Source organism: Mauremys mutica, chromosome 20 (assembly GCF_020497125.1).
Source record: "Mauremys mutica isolate MM-2020 ecotype Southern chromosome 20, ASM2049712v1, whole genome shotgun sequence".
Classification (NCBI taxonomy): Eukaryota; Metazoa; Chordata; order Testudines; family Geoemydidae; genus Mauremys; species Mauremys mutica.
The window spans coordinates 4,875,389-4,889,687 of NC_059091.1; the positions used below are offsets into that span (position 1 = coordinate 4,875,389).

A 14,299-nucleotide genomic window follows, 5' to 3' on the forward strand; every position below is an offset into this window, starting at 1 on the left:
AATTCTGGCCCTTCCTCACCTTAACAGTATCTTAAAAAGAAAAAAACCCAACACCAACACAGTGACTGGCTGTCAGAATCAAATCAGATAGCCCATTTTACAACTATTTGATTGTATCCCTCTCCCCCTTCATATTTTGCTTGTTTTCTTACATTGTTAGTTTTCAGGATGATGATCCTGACCTCATGTGTTGATAAAACACCTAGCACCAGCGGGTCCCAATCTTGGTTGTTACTGGGTGTTACTGAAACTTAAATCAAGTTATCCTTTTTGGAATTCTGTCTCATTCAGATTTACCTGTTCTAGATTTTAGTCCAATCGCCTAATAAAGCCTCGGTATGTAGCTAAGTTTCTCAAACCTTTCTCCTCTCCTCCTTCTTGAGCTTCTTGTTGTTTATTTTAGGGCTCAAAGAAGTTTTGGCTTGATGGTGGTGTATTTGGTATGAGAGAGAGAGACAAGGAGGGTGACTGAGGTACTGACACGGTTACAATTACATTGTATTTAGTATTGTCTGATGCAGATTAGGCAGAGTCAGCATTTAACAAAGCTTTCTGAGCCCCCTCTCCTCCTGATTTGCAACATCTCTAAACTTCCCATCCTGGGCCTCCCTTGCAGAGAGGCTGCCAAATCCAGCACATCAATCTGGTGGTGTTGTAACAGGGATAAAAGTCCAGGAAGGGCCATGCCAGCAATCTGGAACTATTGTATTTCTATTTCATTCCCTGGAGTTTTGGGGTTTGGATCTGGAATCTGTGCCGTACCTGTTCAGATGTGTGTTGTGGCTTCTGGCAGGTGTCAGTCCCAGCTATTACAAAAATGATTACATATTTTCTTTTGGATCAACACATGGGGCTTAAGAAATTAGACTGTTCTGAATTTTTTTTTTACACTTATATTTTAATCATGTATTGCTTGCTTCAGTAACCCTTTGCTACTCATTCTCCGGATAACAACCTAAAGATCCAGAGCCATTACTTTTCTCTTCTCATTAACCAGTTTATTAGAACACTAGGGGAATTACATAAAATACTACCGACAAAGCAGCACTTGGGTAAACAGAGTAGACTGAACATTCCATTTTTTTAATAGTCTGTTTGAGGAGATGTTGCCACCTGCTGGGCACCTGCTGTAAAATCTTTAAAAAGGGGTATTCAAATAATTTCCACTCTATCAGCTATCCACCTCTAACCTGACTGGCATATTTCAGATATTTTTCTCTAAAATTATTACTACTCATATTTTCATGTCTTCAAACTCAACAGAAACTTCAGCTGTGATCACACGGTCAGTCCTTCTAGGGGCACAATGTAGTGTTTCCTGTGTGAGACCGTATTTAGTTCCCATGGAAAATGACATCCCTCTAAACCCCACCCACATTGTTCAGATATTTGGCATCCAGCAACTGATTCCCCTCGTGGTTCAGATATTTGGAGTCCAAATCCATTGACATAAGAGCACAATATGCCCTTGACTAAAGGAAATGCGTGTGACCATGTGGCTGGTGCAGTTTCTTAGGTCATTCACCAATGCACCATTGGGTGAAATACCTATGGGTCTGATTCAAATACCATTTGTCTAAACTGCAAGAGAAATTTAGGCAGGCAGAATGTAATTATAACCAGGATGGGCAGGGATGGTGTCCCTACCCTCTTTGCCAGAAGCTGGGAATGGGTGACAGGGGATGGATCAATTGATGATCACCTATTCTGTTCATTCCCTCTGCAGCACCTGTCATTGGCTACTGTTGTAAGACAGGATACCAGGCTATATGGACCTTTGGTCTGACCCAGTATGGCAGTTCTTATGTTTTCAATTAGCAGCACTGGAATTAAGACAAGGCATTGCAGTTCACATACCTGTTCCTGTTTAAAAAAAAAAAAAGCCACGACATCTTTAATGACGACAAATGGTCAGGGTCTTGGGTGTACATTAATACCCAAAACAGCATATCCAGCAGTGCATTGCCCTCTAACATCATGGTGAAACACTGGGTCAGTACTCACTCAGCGGGAAGACTGACACCTATTGAATCACCAGTCCCACTTGCTGCAGCATTATCCTTGAGGAAGATAGCGCTTGTAAGGGCAGACAAAATCACAGCATGTAGTGGTACACCAGCAGGTGTTTAGTTATGCTAGTAATACTTTCTAGGAAGTCATAACAACAGTGAGAGCCCCTCTTGGTATCTGCACTACCAAATTCCTCTGCTTTCTGAGCATGAAGCTGTGCAAGTATATGCTTCACAGGCACAGAATAAATATTTCATTAATCATAAGTGAGGATTCTCTTCTATGTATGTTCTTCTCTCTATTCTTTGGCAACTGCTCCCTCTCCAGGACATCTTCCTTTCTGCAATACGTTTATCTTTGTAAAATATGGATAAATTCTGTGCTTTCAGCTGTTCTGTTTGGATATATCTAGAGTGGTACTTAAATCTGAGAACTCCCAAAGGTGTCAGTCAAACTCGTCTTTCCTGGTTCAGTGAATGTTCTTTAATAATATATAATTATTGTATCTCTCTCTCCCCCCCATATATATATATATATATATATATATATGGAGTGATAACATTTTCAGGCCTTTTAAATAAAAAAAATTCGAGGGGGTGCGTTTTTTTTGCTTCTGTTTTGCGGAGTTATTGCTAATTATCCCATCACTACTACTGGCAGAATGTTACTTGTACTGCTGTCATCTTGTTCCTGTTAATGTTTTAAATACATCATTCAGATATGTAAGTACCAGCCGGAACAGCACTGTGAATGGGCTTTCTTTGGTGACTGATATGTGTCCTGCTGGAGGTACACTAACACTAAAACAACCAGGCATAATATCACCAAAATTTATCCTTAACAACAATTTGGATCATCGGTGACAGTGAAGAATGGGCTAAAAGCTACATTTAAACCAGACAGGCTTGATCTCTCAATCATAATCAAATTTACTTCTATCCCACACACTCCTACCCTAGTGTTTATATCACACTGTTTATTACTGAACATGATGGTGAAACTGAAGTTAAATAAAATGGAGCATGTCCGTGCTGGTAGTCTGCGGAGAGCTGAAACGTCACAGGGTGCTGGCTTTTCCTAGTTTCCCATTGCCTGAATGCCTGTAAAAGCAGCTGTAAACAAGGAGGAGGAGCCAACCTAGCCATCTCTAGTAGGAGAGGCTGCTACATAGGAGGAGGATGAAATAAATGGGGAGTCACCAGCCACCATCAGGAGAGGAACTAGGAGTTGCCAATGGGACCAGAAACCTCCACAGGGGAAGGAATGTTCAAAGCGGAAGGGAACCAGGCAGCTGGTGCAGAGGAGTGGAGAAGAAAGTGACCTGGTGACAGAGAAACATATGCCAGGTACCAGAGATGAGAGAAAGGGAGAAATGTAGAGCAAAAACTGAGGTGTGATTTTTTTTTTTTTAAAAAGAACATGCATTGCATTAAAGATATTAACTCTACCTCAATACTTTCCTTGCTTTACTTTTCCACATAAGCTGTTACAGTAGTTGCATAGGGCTGATGCCTGACTGCAACAGGATGGTTTTGAGAGGGGAGATGTCCTCACTATTAACAGGTAGCCAACATTGCCAGATTTGAGAAGCCCTGGTGTACATCGAAGTTCATTTCAAGCTCCCTGCTGTGTTATTTTGGGGGCTGTGTTCCTCTCCTTAAAGGTTCACATGATATTAAATGGTTTCGTTTGGTCAAACAAAAAAGCCCCACATCTTTTGCAGCCTGTCCCATACAACAGGACTGCAATCAGCTCAAACACTCCCTTCCTCCTGTTATTTTTATTATTCTTCCCACAAGCCAACTGTCCCCTCCTTAAAAAAAATAAACAAACCCGTATCAATTTTTGAAAATCACTTACCTTTTCCAGGAGCCATACACAGATATTTTCTGCCTGATGGAAGGATGCTCCAGTCACTCACATACTGGCATATTTACAGCCATTCAGCCAATCTCAGGGATGCCACAGGAGCCTCAAAAGTGCCTGCTTCCTTACCTTCTTCCCACAGGGCACACAAAGGAAAATTGCAGGCACAGGTGGTGAGCATGGGTACAGGGTACTAGCTCAGTTCAAGCACTGCTCTCAGTGCAGTGAAGGAAACAGCTGAACCATGTGGAAGAGATTATTGGAAAGGGGAACAGCCCAGCGGTTAAGATGCAAGCAGAGGACTAGGGAGGCTTATTTTCAGTTCCCGGCGCTGACAGACTTCCCGTGTAACCTTGAGCAAGCTGCTCCAGTCTTTCCATGCCTCAGTTTCCCATCTGTGAAATCAGCACTTTTCTATATCATAGGGGTGTTGTGAGATTAAATGCATTAAAGAATGTGAGATGCTCAGCTCCCACAGTCATGGTGGTGGGGAGGGGAGGGGAGCTATACATGTCTTAGATAACAAGAGCTGGGTTTTGTGACGTACAAAACCTACTGATGGGCTGGGAAAGAAATTGGTGGGTTAGTTTTGAAATTAAGCTAAGGACTACACGAGCTGCTGCTGTCTGCGTGAGGGGAGATGGAAGCTAACGGAGGATCCCAAAGCTGCCCCTAGGTGTGGAGCTGGGACGAAACGAAAGCAATAGAAACGAGGGGGGGGGGCTAGGATTAGGGGGGGTTGGAAGAAGCTCCCTCCAGCATGCGACTCAGGGGCAGCAGTGGAGACCGGTAGCCGGGAATGCTGGGCAGCCAGGGGCAGGAGGGTACTGTGAGGGGAACATGGCAGTGGGGGTAGGGTGGTATATGGGGAGGATGTGCTGCCCTATAGCTCACAGCAACCCAGCTCAGTATTTCCATCATGCCCGCACCTAGCCCTGGTACAGCAGGGCTGAGGGGCCTGCAGCTGTCCTGTGTGGAAAGGCCTCGCTCGCAGCTGGGCCAGGCCTTTGGGGGTGGGGGGAGCCCTGGCGGACACCACGTTTCCATGGCTCCCGTTCCACGCTGCAGGCGGGCCTGGCCAGCACCGTCCTGCCCCGTGACGAGCTGCCCCCGGGGGGGGGGGGCACCTGACTGGAGCAGCTTCGTTACCAACCCAATTACTAGCCTCGGGGGTGGGGGCAACATGGGGAGCGCCCGCAATCCGGCCCGCGCGGGCGGGGTCTACGCCAGGGAGCCGCTCGCCCTTTCCCGCCATTTCTGCCCACCCTGAGGCAGCGCGAGCCGCCACCGCCCGCCATCACCCATCTCCCGCTCCCACCCTGGCCATTGGCTGCCCTTGTGTGACGTGAGCGAAAGAGGGCGGGGCCTTGGCCAGGAGGCGCGGCCAGCCGGCCGGAGACGGGTGGGTTGAGTCCTGCTCGTGCGCCTGGTGGGCGGGGCCGGGGGAAGGGCCGAGGCGGGGTCATGTAGGATGGTCCTGGGAGGAGGGGAAAGAACAAGAGGGGGAGGGCACTGGGGGGGCTGTAAAGGGGGAGAGAGAAATGGGGGGGAGGATACTGGGGTGCAGTATGGGGGAGGGGCAACAGGGGGAGGGCACAGGGGGGCTGTAAAGGGGGAGAGAGAAATGGGGAGGATACTGGGGGGTTGTATGGGGTAAGGGTACTGGGGGGCTGTAAAGGGGGACAGAGCAATGGGGGGAGGGGATTTTTCACACTTGCTGTCTGGTCACCCTAGAGGGGGATGGCACTGGGGGGGCCGTATGGGGCAGGGGCAATAGGGAGGGGGGACTGTAAAGGGGGACAGAGAAATGGGGGGAGGATACTGGGGTGCAGTATGGGGGAGGGGCAATAGGGGGAGGGCACTGGGGGGCTGTAAAGGGGAACAGAAATGGGGGAGGATACTGGGGGAGCTGTATGGGGTAGGGGCAATAGGGGAGGACACTGGAGGGCTGTAAAGGGGGAGAGAGCAGTGGGGGGAGGATACTGGGGGGGTTGTATGGGGTAGGGGCAACAGGGGGAGGGCACTGGGGGGCTGTAGGGGATAGGGGCAATAGGGGGAAGGTAGTGAGGGGCTGTGGGGGGAAGAGAAGGATGCTGGGTGGCTGGAGTGGGGAGGGGCAATAGGGGGAGGGTACTGGGGGGGCTGTATGGGGCAGAATCCTAGAAATGTAGGACCTGAAAGGTCCTTAATAAGTCATCTAGTTCAGGCCCCTGCACTAGGATAGGACTAAGTATTATGTGGACCATCCCTGACAAGTGTTTGTTTAACCTGTTCTTGAAATCCTCTAACCTCCTTAGGTAATTTGTTCCAGTGCTTAACTACCCTGACAGTTAGGAAGACTTCCTAATGTTTAACCTAAATCTCCCTTGCTCACTTTAAGCCCATTACTTCTTGTCCTGTCCTAAATGGATAATGAGAATAATTTGTCACCCTCCTTTTCATAACAACTTTTACCTACTTGAAGATTATCATTCCCTCCCCTCCCCCTATCTTTTTTCCAAACCAATCTAATTTTTTCAGTCTTTCCTTGTAGGTCATGTTTTCTAGATCTTTAATAATTTTTGTTGCTCTACTATGGGCTTTCTCCACAGTGTCCACATCTTTCCCAAACTGTGGTGCTCAGAACTGGACAGAATACAGCAGTTGAGGCCTTATCAGTGTGGAATAGAGTAGAATTACTTCTCATGTCCTGCTTACAATGCTCCTGCTAATACTTTTCAGAATGTTGTTGGGGTTTTTTTGCAACAATATTACATTGTTGACTTATAGTTTGTGATCCACTATAACCACTCATCCTTTTCTGCCCTACTCCTTCCTAGACAATCATTTCCCATTTTGTATTTGTGCAATTGATTATTCCTTCCTAATGGTGGTACTGCACAGATATGCTTATTGAATTTCATCTTGTTTATTTCAGACCATTTCTCTAGTTTGTCAATATACCTTTGAATTCTAATCATGCCCTCCAAAGTGCTTGCAACCTCTCCCACCTTGGTCCACAAACTTTATCAGTGTACTCTCCCATTAGCCATATCATTTATGAAGATATTGAATAGAACAGGACCTAGGACAGATCCCTGTGAGACCACACTTGATATGCCCTTCCAGCCTGCTTGTGAACTATTGATAACTATTTTCCAACCAGTTTTGCACCCACCTCAGGTTTGTCAAGGCTATATTTCTCTAGTTTGTTTATCAGAATGTCAAGCAACAGTATCAAAAGCCTTACTAAAGTCAAGATATCACATCTACTCCTTCCCTCATGGCTTGTTACCCTGTCAAAGAAGGATATTACGTTGGTTTGATCCAATTTGTTCTTGACAAATCCATGTTGACTGATACCTTATTTTCTTCTAGGTGCTTACAAATTGATTATTTGCTGCATTATTTTTCCAGATACGGAATATGAGCTGACTGGTCTGTAAGGCCCTGGGTTGTCCTTATTCCCCTTTTTACAGCTAGGTACTATATTTGCCCTTTTCCTCTCCAGGAAAGGGACAATGGGTCTCTAAAACATCCATTTAAAAAAAAAAGAAAGTAGCTCTTTATTCCACAGATACAGCTACGAAGAGGAAGCTTCATTTCCGAGCATGTCTTGCTGAGGTATCCTTTGGAGAGCTGATCAGGTATAAGTGACCAACTTCACCCAGCCCAATTGCAATGCCAAAATAAAACCCTTAACAGGGAACCAGAGGGCCTCTAAAATGAGATTAAGCAGCAGATGATATTGCATTAAGTGAATGACAACTAGAAAAAAGGAATCTGCTTACGTACGACCAGGATCAGTTTGCAAGTTAGCTGCTCTCACACCTGGGAGTCTCATAAGTAAGAGGTGCCTTAGCAAGTAATCGCTGGAGAACAGAGAAGGAAAGAATCTCTGGATTTGAATTGTCAGCCCTGTTCTCTTGTTTTCAGACGTGAGAAATGTCTTCTGATGATCGCTGGTCTGCAGAGGAAGAGGACAGTCAAGTCTCTAAACTGACACGGAAAGCTAGAGACTCTCCATTTGTTCCTGTAGGTGAGTTGAATCTTTTTGTGCACACAGAGTGCTATGGACAGGGTTTTATTGCAATAATTCTGGCCTGTTTTTCCTTAGAAATAACCTCTTCAGCTAGTAATGGAGGTTAATAGATTTTTTCCAGAAATAGCTAAAATGTACACTGGTTAAACATGGAACAGCAAAATTGATAAACCTTTTCACGCTTTCTCCTTCCACTGTCAACTGTTGTACACCATTACTCTATCGTAATAATAGGATGGCCAGAGTAAAGTATAGATCTGTTGCAAAGGTGGCTGTTATTTTATCAGTAGTCTGATGGAAGCCTGTTATAACCTTCATTTAAAAAGTGTCTTTACTGTAATTGTGCAGCTTCCTATATAGTACCTTCTACATGGGGCTTCTTCCCTCAGAAACAGAGCTTTACAGGTTTCTATATTCACACACCATTGAATCAGACCTTCCTTTAAAAACCAATATATTAAGTGAGATGAGTCACATCCAGAATACTAGGTTTTCAGGAACTGTGCAGACCTGGAAAGGCAAGGAGAAGCCTCACCAAGTTTCATCCATCAAACTTCATTAGGCTTCCCTAACATTTAGCAGCAACAGCAGGACTGTCAGAACAGAAGCTCTTCTAAACCTTAAAGTGATTTGTATGTACCAGACTAAATGAACACAGGCTAATCTGTATATACTGTTGTCAATTTAGCAGGTTGCAAGGACACAGATTGCTTTTTTGCAGCGTGTGGGGGTGGTTGTAATTGAAAGATAAAAGAATAATTTAGTTATTCAATTTATATACCAAATAACAAAAGTAATTGAAAGTGATTTACAGGCCCTGACTTAACTTGAAAAGCAAAAGAAGGCAGAGATAAAATTAAACCTCTAATTGATGCTTCCTTCCCTACTTCAGAAAGAAAAGAAGTCAGATAATATGAGAGTGGATATAGCTACACTAGATGGTTTTGGGAACAAAACCACCATTTTCTGGTACAGAAAGTTGGATGCTTTGTTCAAACAGCATGTCTAATTTAGCATTTGGTAAACACTACTTTTTTAGGCAGAAGGGGCAGATTCTGCAAACCCTTAATATGCTCATTCCTCACCCTATGCACGGTTTGGTAGATTTTAGCTTAAGGAATGTAGTATTTAGAGTAATTTATCTGACATTCTTTAAGCCAAAGTTACATGTTCTGGTTCTACACATTTATTGAACTTCACCCTCCTTCTGAATGCCTAGGGATGGCAGGCTTTGTTGCTGTCGTGGGCTATGGTCTCTACAAGCTAAAACACAGAGGAGATCAGAAAATGTCAGTCCATCTCATTCACATGAGAGTTGCAGCACAAGGCTTTGTCGTAGGAGCAATAACAATAGGTAAGATACTGTTTTGTGCAGAAACCTTTTTAAAGATACCTTTGCAGTAGCTGAGCCTTTTTCTGGGGGGCGGATGGGGTAGTCTTCTGCCCATATAGTAGTAAGCCTACTCATAGGCTGCTTGACTTACCTCTACTTTCAGCAAGTATTCTCCCATTTCACAGCTAACAGCTCTATCTTCTGTAAATCACTGTAGCTCATGATTCATGATATAACTATTCAAATTGGGATTTATTGGACCATTTAACGTCCAGCTGTTACCTCCTTGCACCACTTATTTTTTAGGATATTTAGAGAAGACATTTTTACTGCTAAATAATTTTACCTATGCTAGTTTGCAGACATTATAATTAAATGAAAAGAAGCCAAACTGTTTGCATGAAGAGTAATTGCTGAACTATCTTTCAAATGAAAAACACCAATAGGTAACAGTATCTGCTCTTTTTTGTTAGGTGTTCTCTTCTCTATGTATAAGGATTACGTTAAACCTCAGTTCAAGAATGGGACCAAAAAGTGAACCAACTCCATAGGAGCAAGCAGGAGAGGAAAGCATATGTTCAGTATTATTTAGAATTTCTATATGTAAACATTGTAAGAATTTTAAGTAATAATCACCAGGACTTCTGTTAGCTCTGCCATTGAACGGCTGCTCTACGCTAAAGCCAACTGTTGGGATCAATACCTAAACTCACAATATCCATGTCTATGATGCTAGAGGCAATAGACTCATCATGACTGACAGCACAGTCAGTACCAATGTTTCAGCAGTCCCTGCCAGCTAGAGTACTGTGCAAGGAGGAGAATTGTTATCTGGGGCAGAGGCAGCCATCTCCCTACATCAAGCTCAGAATGCTGCAGTACATCCCGTGCATCCTAGTTAGGAAAGAGGGCTACAGTATGGAAAGAGAGCATTGCAAGATTGTTCTTTGGGGTTAGCAGTAGACAGTTAACAGAAGACCTGAGTAGCCCAATGTCTTGTACCATTGCTGGTTGTCTAAATGTTTTGTGCTAATATATTTAATAGGCTGCTGTTTATGCTTTTAATTTTTAAATAATTTTATTTATTAAATCTGTATATATAGAGGAGTAACCCACTTCGTTACAATAAAACAGTCATGTTTCAACTTGCTGAAGCCAATAGTTATAGCTACAATAACTAGATTTTGAACAGGTGCTCACTATGAAATACTGGGTTCACTGCTCTTTGGCCTGTTGCATATTTCACGTCATTGCTATTGAGACCTTCACCTGCCGGACATATCTGGTTTAACAAAGATGCTCTCTAAACCACAGCAGTGATTAACGTGATGCAAGTAATGAGATTACAACAAGAGCCTCTTCCTTTCAACTAAAGCAATAGTGTTTGCAAACAAAAACTCTGGCAGCTATTTAAGAACTCCCCAGAGATAACACACATGTCAGAGGGACTCCTGGTTCAGTTACTGTACAGGCTGAGACTTGCCTGCCACAGAAAGACGGCACCAAATTACAGCTAGCACCAACTGGGGTGGAGACCAAGGCTAGGGGCAGCCTGCCTCTAAAGCGAATCAGCTGAGGGGACTATTCCTCAGCCTAAAACCAAGATCCTTAGTGTCCCTTGTATGTAGCTACAGCAGCAAGCAGAAGCCGCTTGCTAGATGCCTAATCCACATTGGTCAAGGTAACATTCTAATGGAATTTACTAAAAAACAAAAGCAAGTACCACCTGCAACAGATTTAGGTTATGTCTACACTACAGACCTTACAGCGGCATAGCTGTACCGCTTGTAAGGTCTCCTGTGTAGCCGCGCTTTGCCAGCAGGAGAGAGCTCTTCTGCTGGCATAATTAAACCACCTACAATGAGTGGCATTAGCTATGTTGGCAGGAGACCCTCTCCTGCTGACATAGTGCTGTCCACACCAGCACTTTTGCCAGTGAAACTGATGTCGGTCAGGCGTGTGTGGTTTTTTCTTCTTCACACTCCTGACTGACAAAAGTGGTAGTGTAGACAAAGCTTTAGTGTGAGAAAGAATATCTGAATAAGACTCATTTTGCAAAAACATTTACAGCACATGTTTACATCTTTCCACATTAACTGGTGGAAACTTGGACACCATTACCCATGCTACACTTCAATCCAAACTTTAGGGTCTCACTACAGGTGGGAGGCAGAGAATATCCTCTGGCGTACTGCATTCTGTACTCACACTGGTAGCGTCTTCCCTCGCATGTAACAGCTACAAGTTTTTGCAGTTGTTCATACTGTACAGTCTGTTCTTGTACAGAAAACAGCCAGTGAAAGTTAACAACTTTCTGGGTCATCTGACCTGAAGAATATCAGCATTATTTCTTAAGCAAATGAAGCCTGAACAGAAAAAGCTAAAGTGAATTTGACACATTTATTTGACAGTCTAGGCTTCCATCATGTTCATCACAAATCAAAATGTAATCAATATATTTAATAAATGAGTGCAAAATACACAGGGATAGAAATGCTTCATTGGTAAGAGATTTAATTAAAAAACAGAAGTAAGATGCCTCAGAACTAAGACCACATTAGACATTTATAAAAATATAATTCAGGGTATCTTGCATTTGAAGGCAGTTCCTGCCTCAGGGTTCTTTGCACAACTGCAAAAGATTTATCCATTCAAAAAAACCCAAAACAAAACACACTTTCCCACCCAGAATATCATGGCCTCAAGCTTTGAGTTTGGAACCATCCAATTCTCAGAAATTATCCTAAATCATTCAAGACTTCTTGAAATGGCATGAAAATGCAAAGCTCATGTTCAATTCCATTTGTGTAAAGCTAGCCCCAGGAAAAGTTAACCCCATTCTGTGGTTGTTGGTTGGCTTAAAACAAGAGGCCACATTTCACCTATAGATGGGAAGCTGCTGTGTAACTGTGCACATGGATTTATTCAGTTACATTTATGGCTGGAAGAACTACATGAAGAAATTTTCAAGTTCCCTCTTCAGGACTTAGTAGTTAACAGGCACCTTCCATGGTGAGCACTCTGAATAGAGCAGTGTCCACTCCTATAATTGTATAGCCCGATACTTAAATCAAGGATTCTACTTCTGATGTCAGGAGTAAAACCTGAACTTGCATTGCCTCTACAAATTATTTGTATTTTGAAATTGAGAATTAAGCATTTCAACACACTGTCGGTCAAATACAAGCTGGGATGTGATGACAAAGAAAACAAAGTTAGACTGAATGCACAAAGATACAACTCTTTGTGTCCTCCCATTCCAGTTACACTGTAGTTACCATTTCCTACGCAGCAGTCAGCAATGTAGCTGTGGGGGGCCAGGCAAGCACCTGAAATAAAATCCTAGAGCGGCTCAGTATTGAAAACTGGCCAGATGCTTAGAAGAGGTGGGCAGGGAAGTGAGGATTGCCACGCTCTTGGAGCAGGAGACCTCTTCAGATCACCACAGTGGAGGCTAGAGAGGTTTGAGATGATAGGACTCATTGCTATAGTAACTGAGCACCTAAGTACCTGGACAGATAGGGAGGGCGTTTTTAGAAAGAAGGGAGCAGAAATGGAAGGGCGTGCCCAGAACATAATCTGTATTTTACAGAAACCTTGTACACTTCTTCCTTAGGCGCCAATGGATTTGCACTTCAGAATCTGCCCAGGCTTTTGAGTTAATTATTTCTCATTGTGTAGTCTCCTTAGTGTACTTCATAAATGAGATCATTCAAAATCAAATGTAAAATCTTAACATTACTCATTTGGACAATCTTCCAAAAGCTGGAAAACATGTTACTGTCCCATCATTTAGTTGACCTAAGAAACACCAAGCAGAATAAGTTTAGATCTAAAATCAATAAGATATTCAAATATCTATAATTTACTACCCAAATAATTTACAATTAAAAAAAGGATTAAGGAAAATATTTTGAGTACCTAAAGGAAGACAAACCCATAGGGTGTGTGATATTATGAACTGGTTTGACTCTGGCTCTTCACTGGTCCTGTGAGAACCTTCATGGCTGATGTCAAGTGCAATGTCTGTTGATTCCATCTGACACTCCTCTGCAGATGTCAGTTTTATCCCGTGCTCCTTCTCGGAGGAAATCTTTCCGTCATTCATGATGCTTGACCATACCCGTTTTCTGAACTAACCAAAAGTAAGGAAAATCCTTTTCTGCAGCACAAAGAGGCTTCAAAATTGTTTTTGTTCTTGCAACTGCAGTTCAGGGAATCATCTAGTCACAATTGAGTCTGCATCGACATTGTTCAGAAGGAAGAGTTCAGGGTGAGTAGTAAGTCCCAGCTGATACTAGAGAAGGCAAAGAAGAAAATTAGGGAAACCACTTTGAAACAGAAGCCAAAGACAGTGAAATCAAGGGTGATTAGGTTGAAGTCACTAAGCAGAGGGTTTTGTGCTTTGGCTTTCTTCAGCCTATAACTTTGTTTAAAAGTCCTTGATCAATGCTTTAAATCCTGAAGTGTTACAGAAACATCTTATTTTGTTCAGACAATGAGTTTCATAGGACTTGTACAACCCAGAAATGCAAGCAGCCTGGCCTGGAGTCCATATAGAGACTATTTCTCCAGGGCAGGTAGTAACTGAGACAATTGCATGTCACAGGCACAGAGGCATGACCAAGACCAAGTTCTTTTCCAGCAGTTAAGTGCTATTCTCTCTGAACTGCTACATACTCCGCAGTTTTATTTCACTAAGGGCTTGCCTACACCCTGATTTAGTGCACAGCAAGCCAGGGTGTTTGAAACAGCAGGACGTCAAAGCACACTATGGAATTTTTGGTGCACGGAAGCAGAGGCTATGCTGCCAGTTAGTGCCATGTAGACAAGCCCTTAGGAACTGGTACTGCCAGAAGGCCAAGTAGCTCCAAGCCATACAGTACAGTAGAACCTCAGAGTTACGAACAGCAGAGTTACGAACTGACCAGTCAACCACACCCCTCATTTGGAACTGGAAGTACGCAATCAAGAAGTAGCAGAGACAAAAAAAGCAAATACAGTACAGTACTGTGTTCAAGGTAAGCTACTAAAAAAGGGCAAAGTTAGAAAAATATTTGACAAAATAA

At 43.4% G+C, this 14,299-nt stretch overlaps 3 protein-coding genes across 11 annotated transcripts in view; 1 reads left to right on the forward strand and 2 right to left on the reverse strand.

Moving 5' to 3' along the window:
* The window catches only part of CTDSP2 (CTD small phosphatase 2), an 80,955-nt gene extending 75,796 nt beyond the window's left edge, over positions 1-5,159 (reverse strand). The window contains exon 1 of one of the 2 annotated variants that reach the window (XM_044995029.1): positions 3,871-5,159. Coding sequence is in view for 1 of the 2 variants with exons in the window: in XM_044995031.1 (XP_044850966.1) it covers positions 3,871-3,886 (16 nt within the window). In the remaining variant the exon portion in view is untranslated. The remainder of the gene's footprint in view (positions 1-3,870) is intronic. The other variant, XM_044995031.1, reaches the window with a different exon arrangement.
* Positions 4,682-10,669, forward strand: HIGD1C (HIG1 hypoxia inducible domain family member 1C). 5 transcript variants are annotated; one of them, XM_044995036.1, is made up of 5 exons: positions 6,009-6,173; positions 6,905-7,038; positions 7,792-7,894; positions 9,117-9,251; positions 9,704-10,669. In XM_044995036.1, the coding sequence occupies exons 3-5, from the start codon at positions 7,801-7,803 to the stop codon at positions 9,766-9,768; spliced, it is 294 nt and encodes a 97-aa protein (XP_044850971.1). In that variant the 5' UTR covers positions 6,009-6,173; positions 6,905-7,038; positions 7,792-7,800; the 3' UTR covers positions 9,769-10,669. The 5 variants fall into 5 exon arrangements, with proteins under 5 accessions (XP_044850972.1, XP_044850968.1, XP_044850971.1 ...); XM_044995032.1 differs by lacking the exon at positions 6,905-7,038 and adding an exon at positions 7,433-7,502; XM_044995037.1 differs by lacking the exons at positions 6,009-6,173; positions 6,905-7,038 and adding an exon at positions 4,682-4,700.
* A 942-nt stretch (positions 10,670-11,611) lies between these two features.
* SLC11A2 (solute carrier family 11 member 2) overlaps positions 11,612-14,299 on the reverse strand; it is a 35,556-nt gene continuing 32,868 nt past the window's right edge. For 3 of the 4 annotated variants that reach the window (XM_044995027.1, XM_044995025.1, XM_044995028.1), the window contains exon 17: positions 11,612-13,527. In XM_044995027.1, coding sequence (XP_044850962.1) covers positions 13,450-13,527 — 78 coding nt within the window. In that variant the 3' untranslated portion in view covers positions 11,612-13,449. The remainder of the gene's footprint in view (positions 13,528-14,299) is intronic. The other variant, XR_006574561.1, reaches the window with a different exon arrangement.

Coding starts and splice junctions, on each gene's coding strand:
- HIGD1C (XM_044995037.1), top strand. CDS start 7,801: ATGTCTTCTGATGATCGCTGGTCTGCAGAGGAAGAGGACAGTCAAGTC. Junction 7,895..9,116: donor CTCTCCATTTGTTCCTGTAG/GTGAGTTGAATC, acceptor CTGAATGCCTAG/GGATGGCAGGCTTTGTTGCT. Junction 9,252..9,703: donor CGTAGGAGCAATAACAATAG/GTAAGATACTGT, acceptor CTTTTTTGTTAG/GTGTTCTCTTCTCTATGTAT.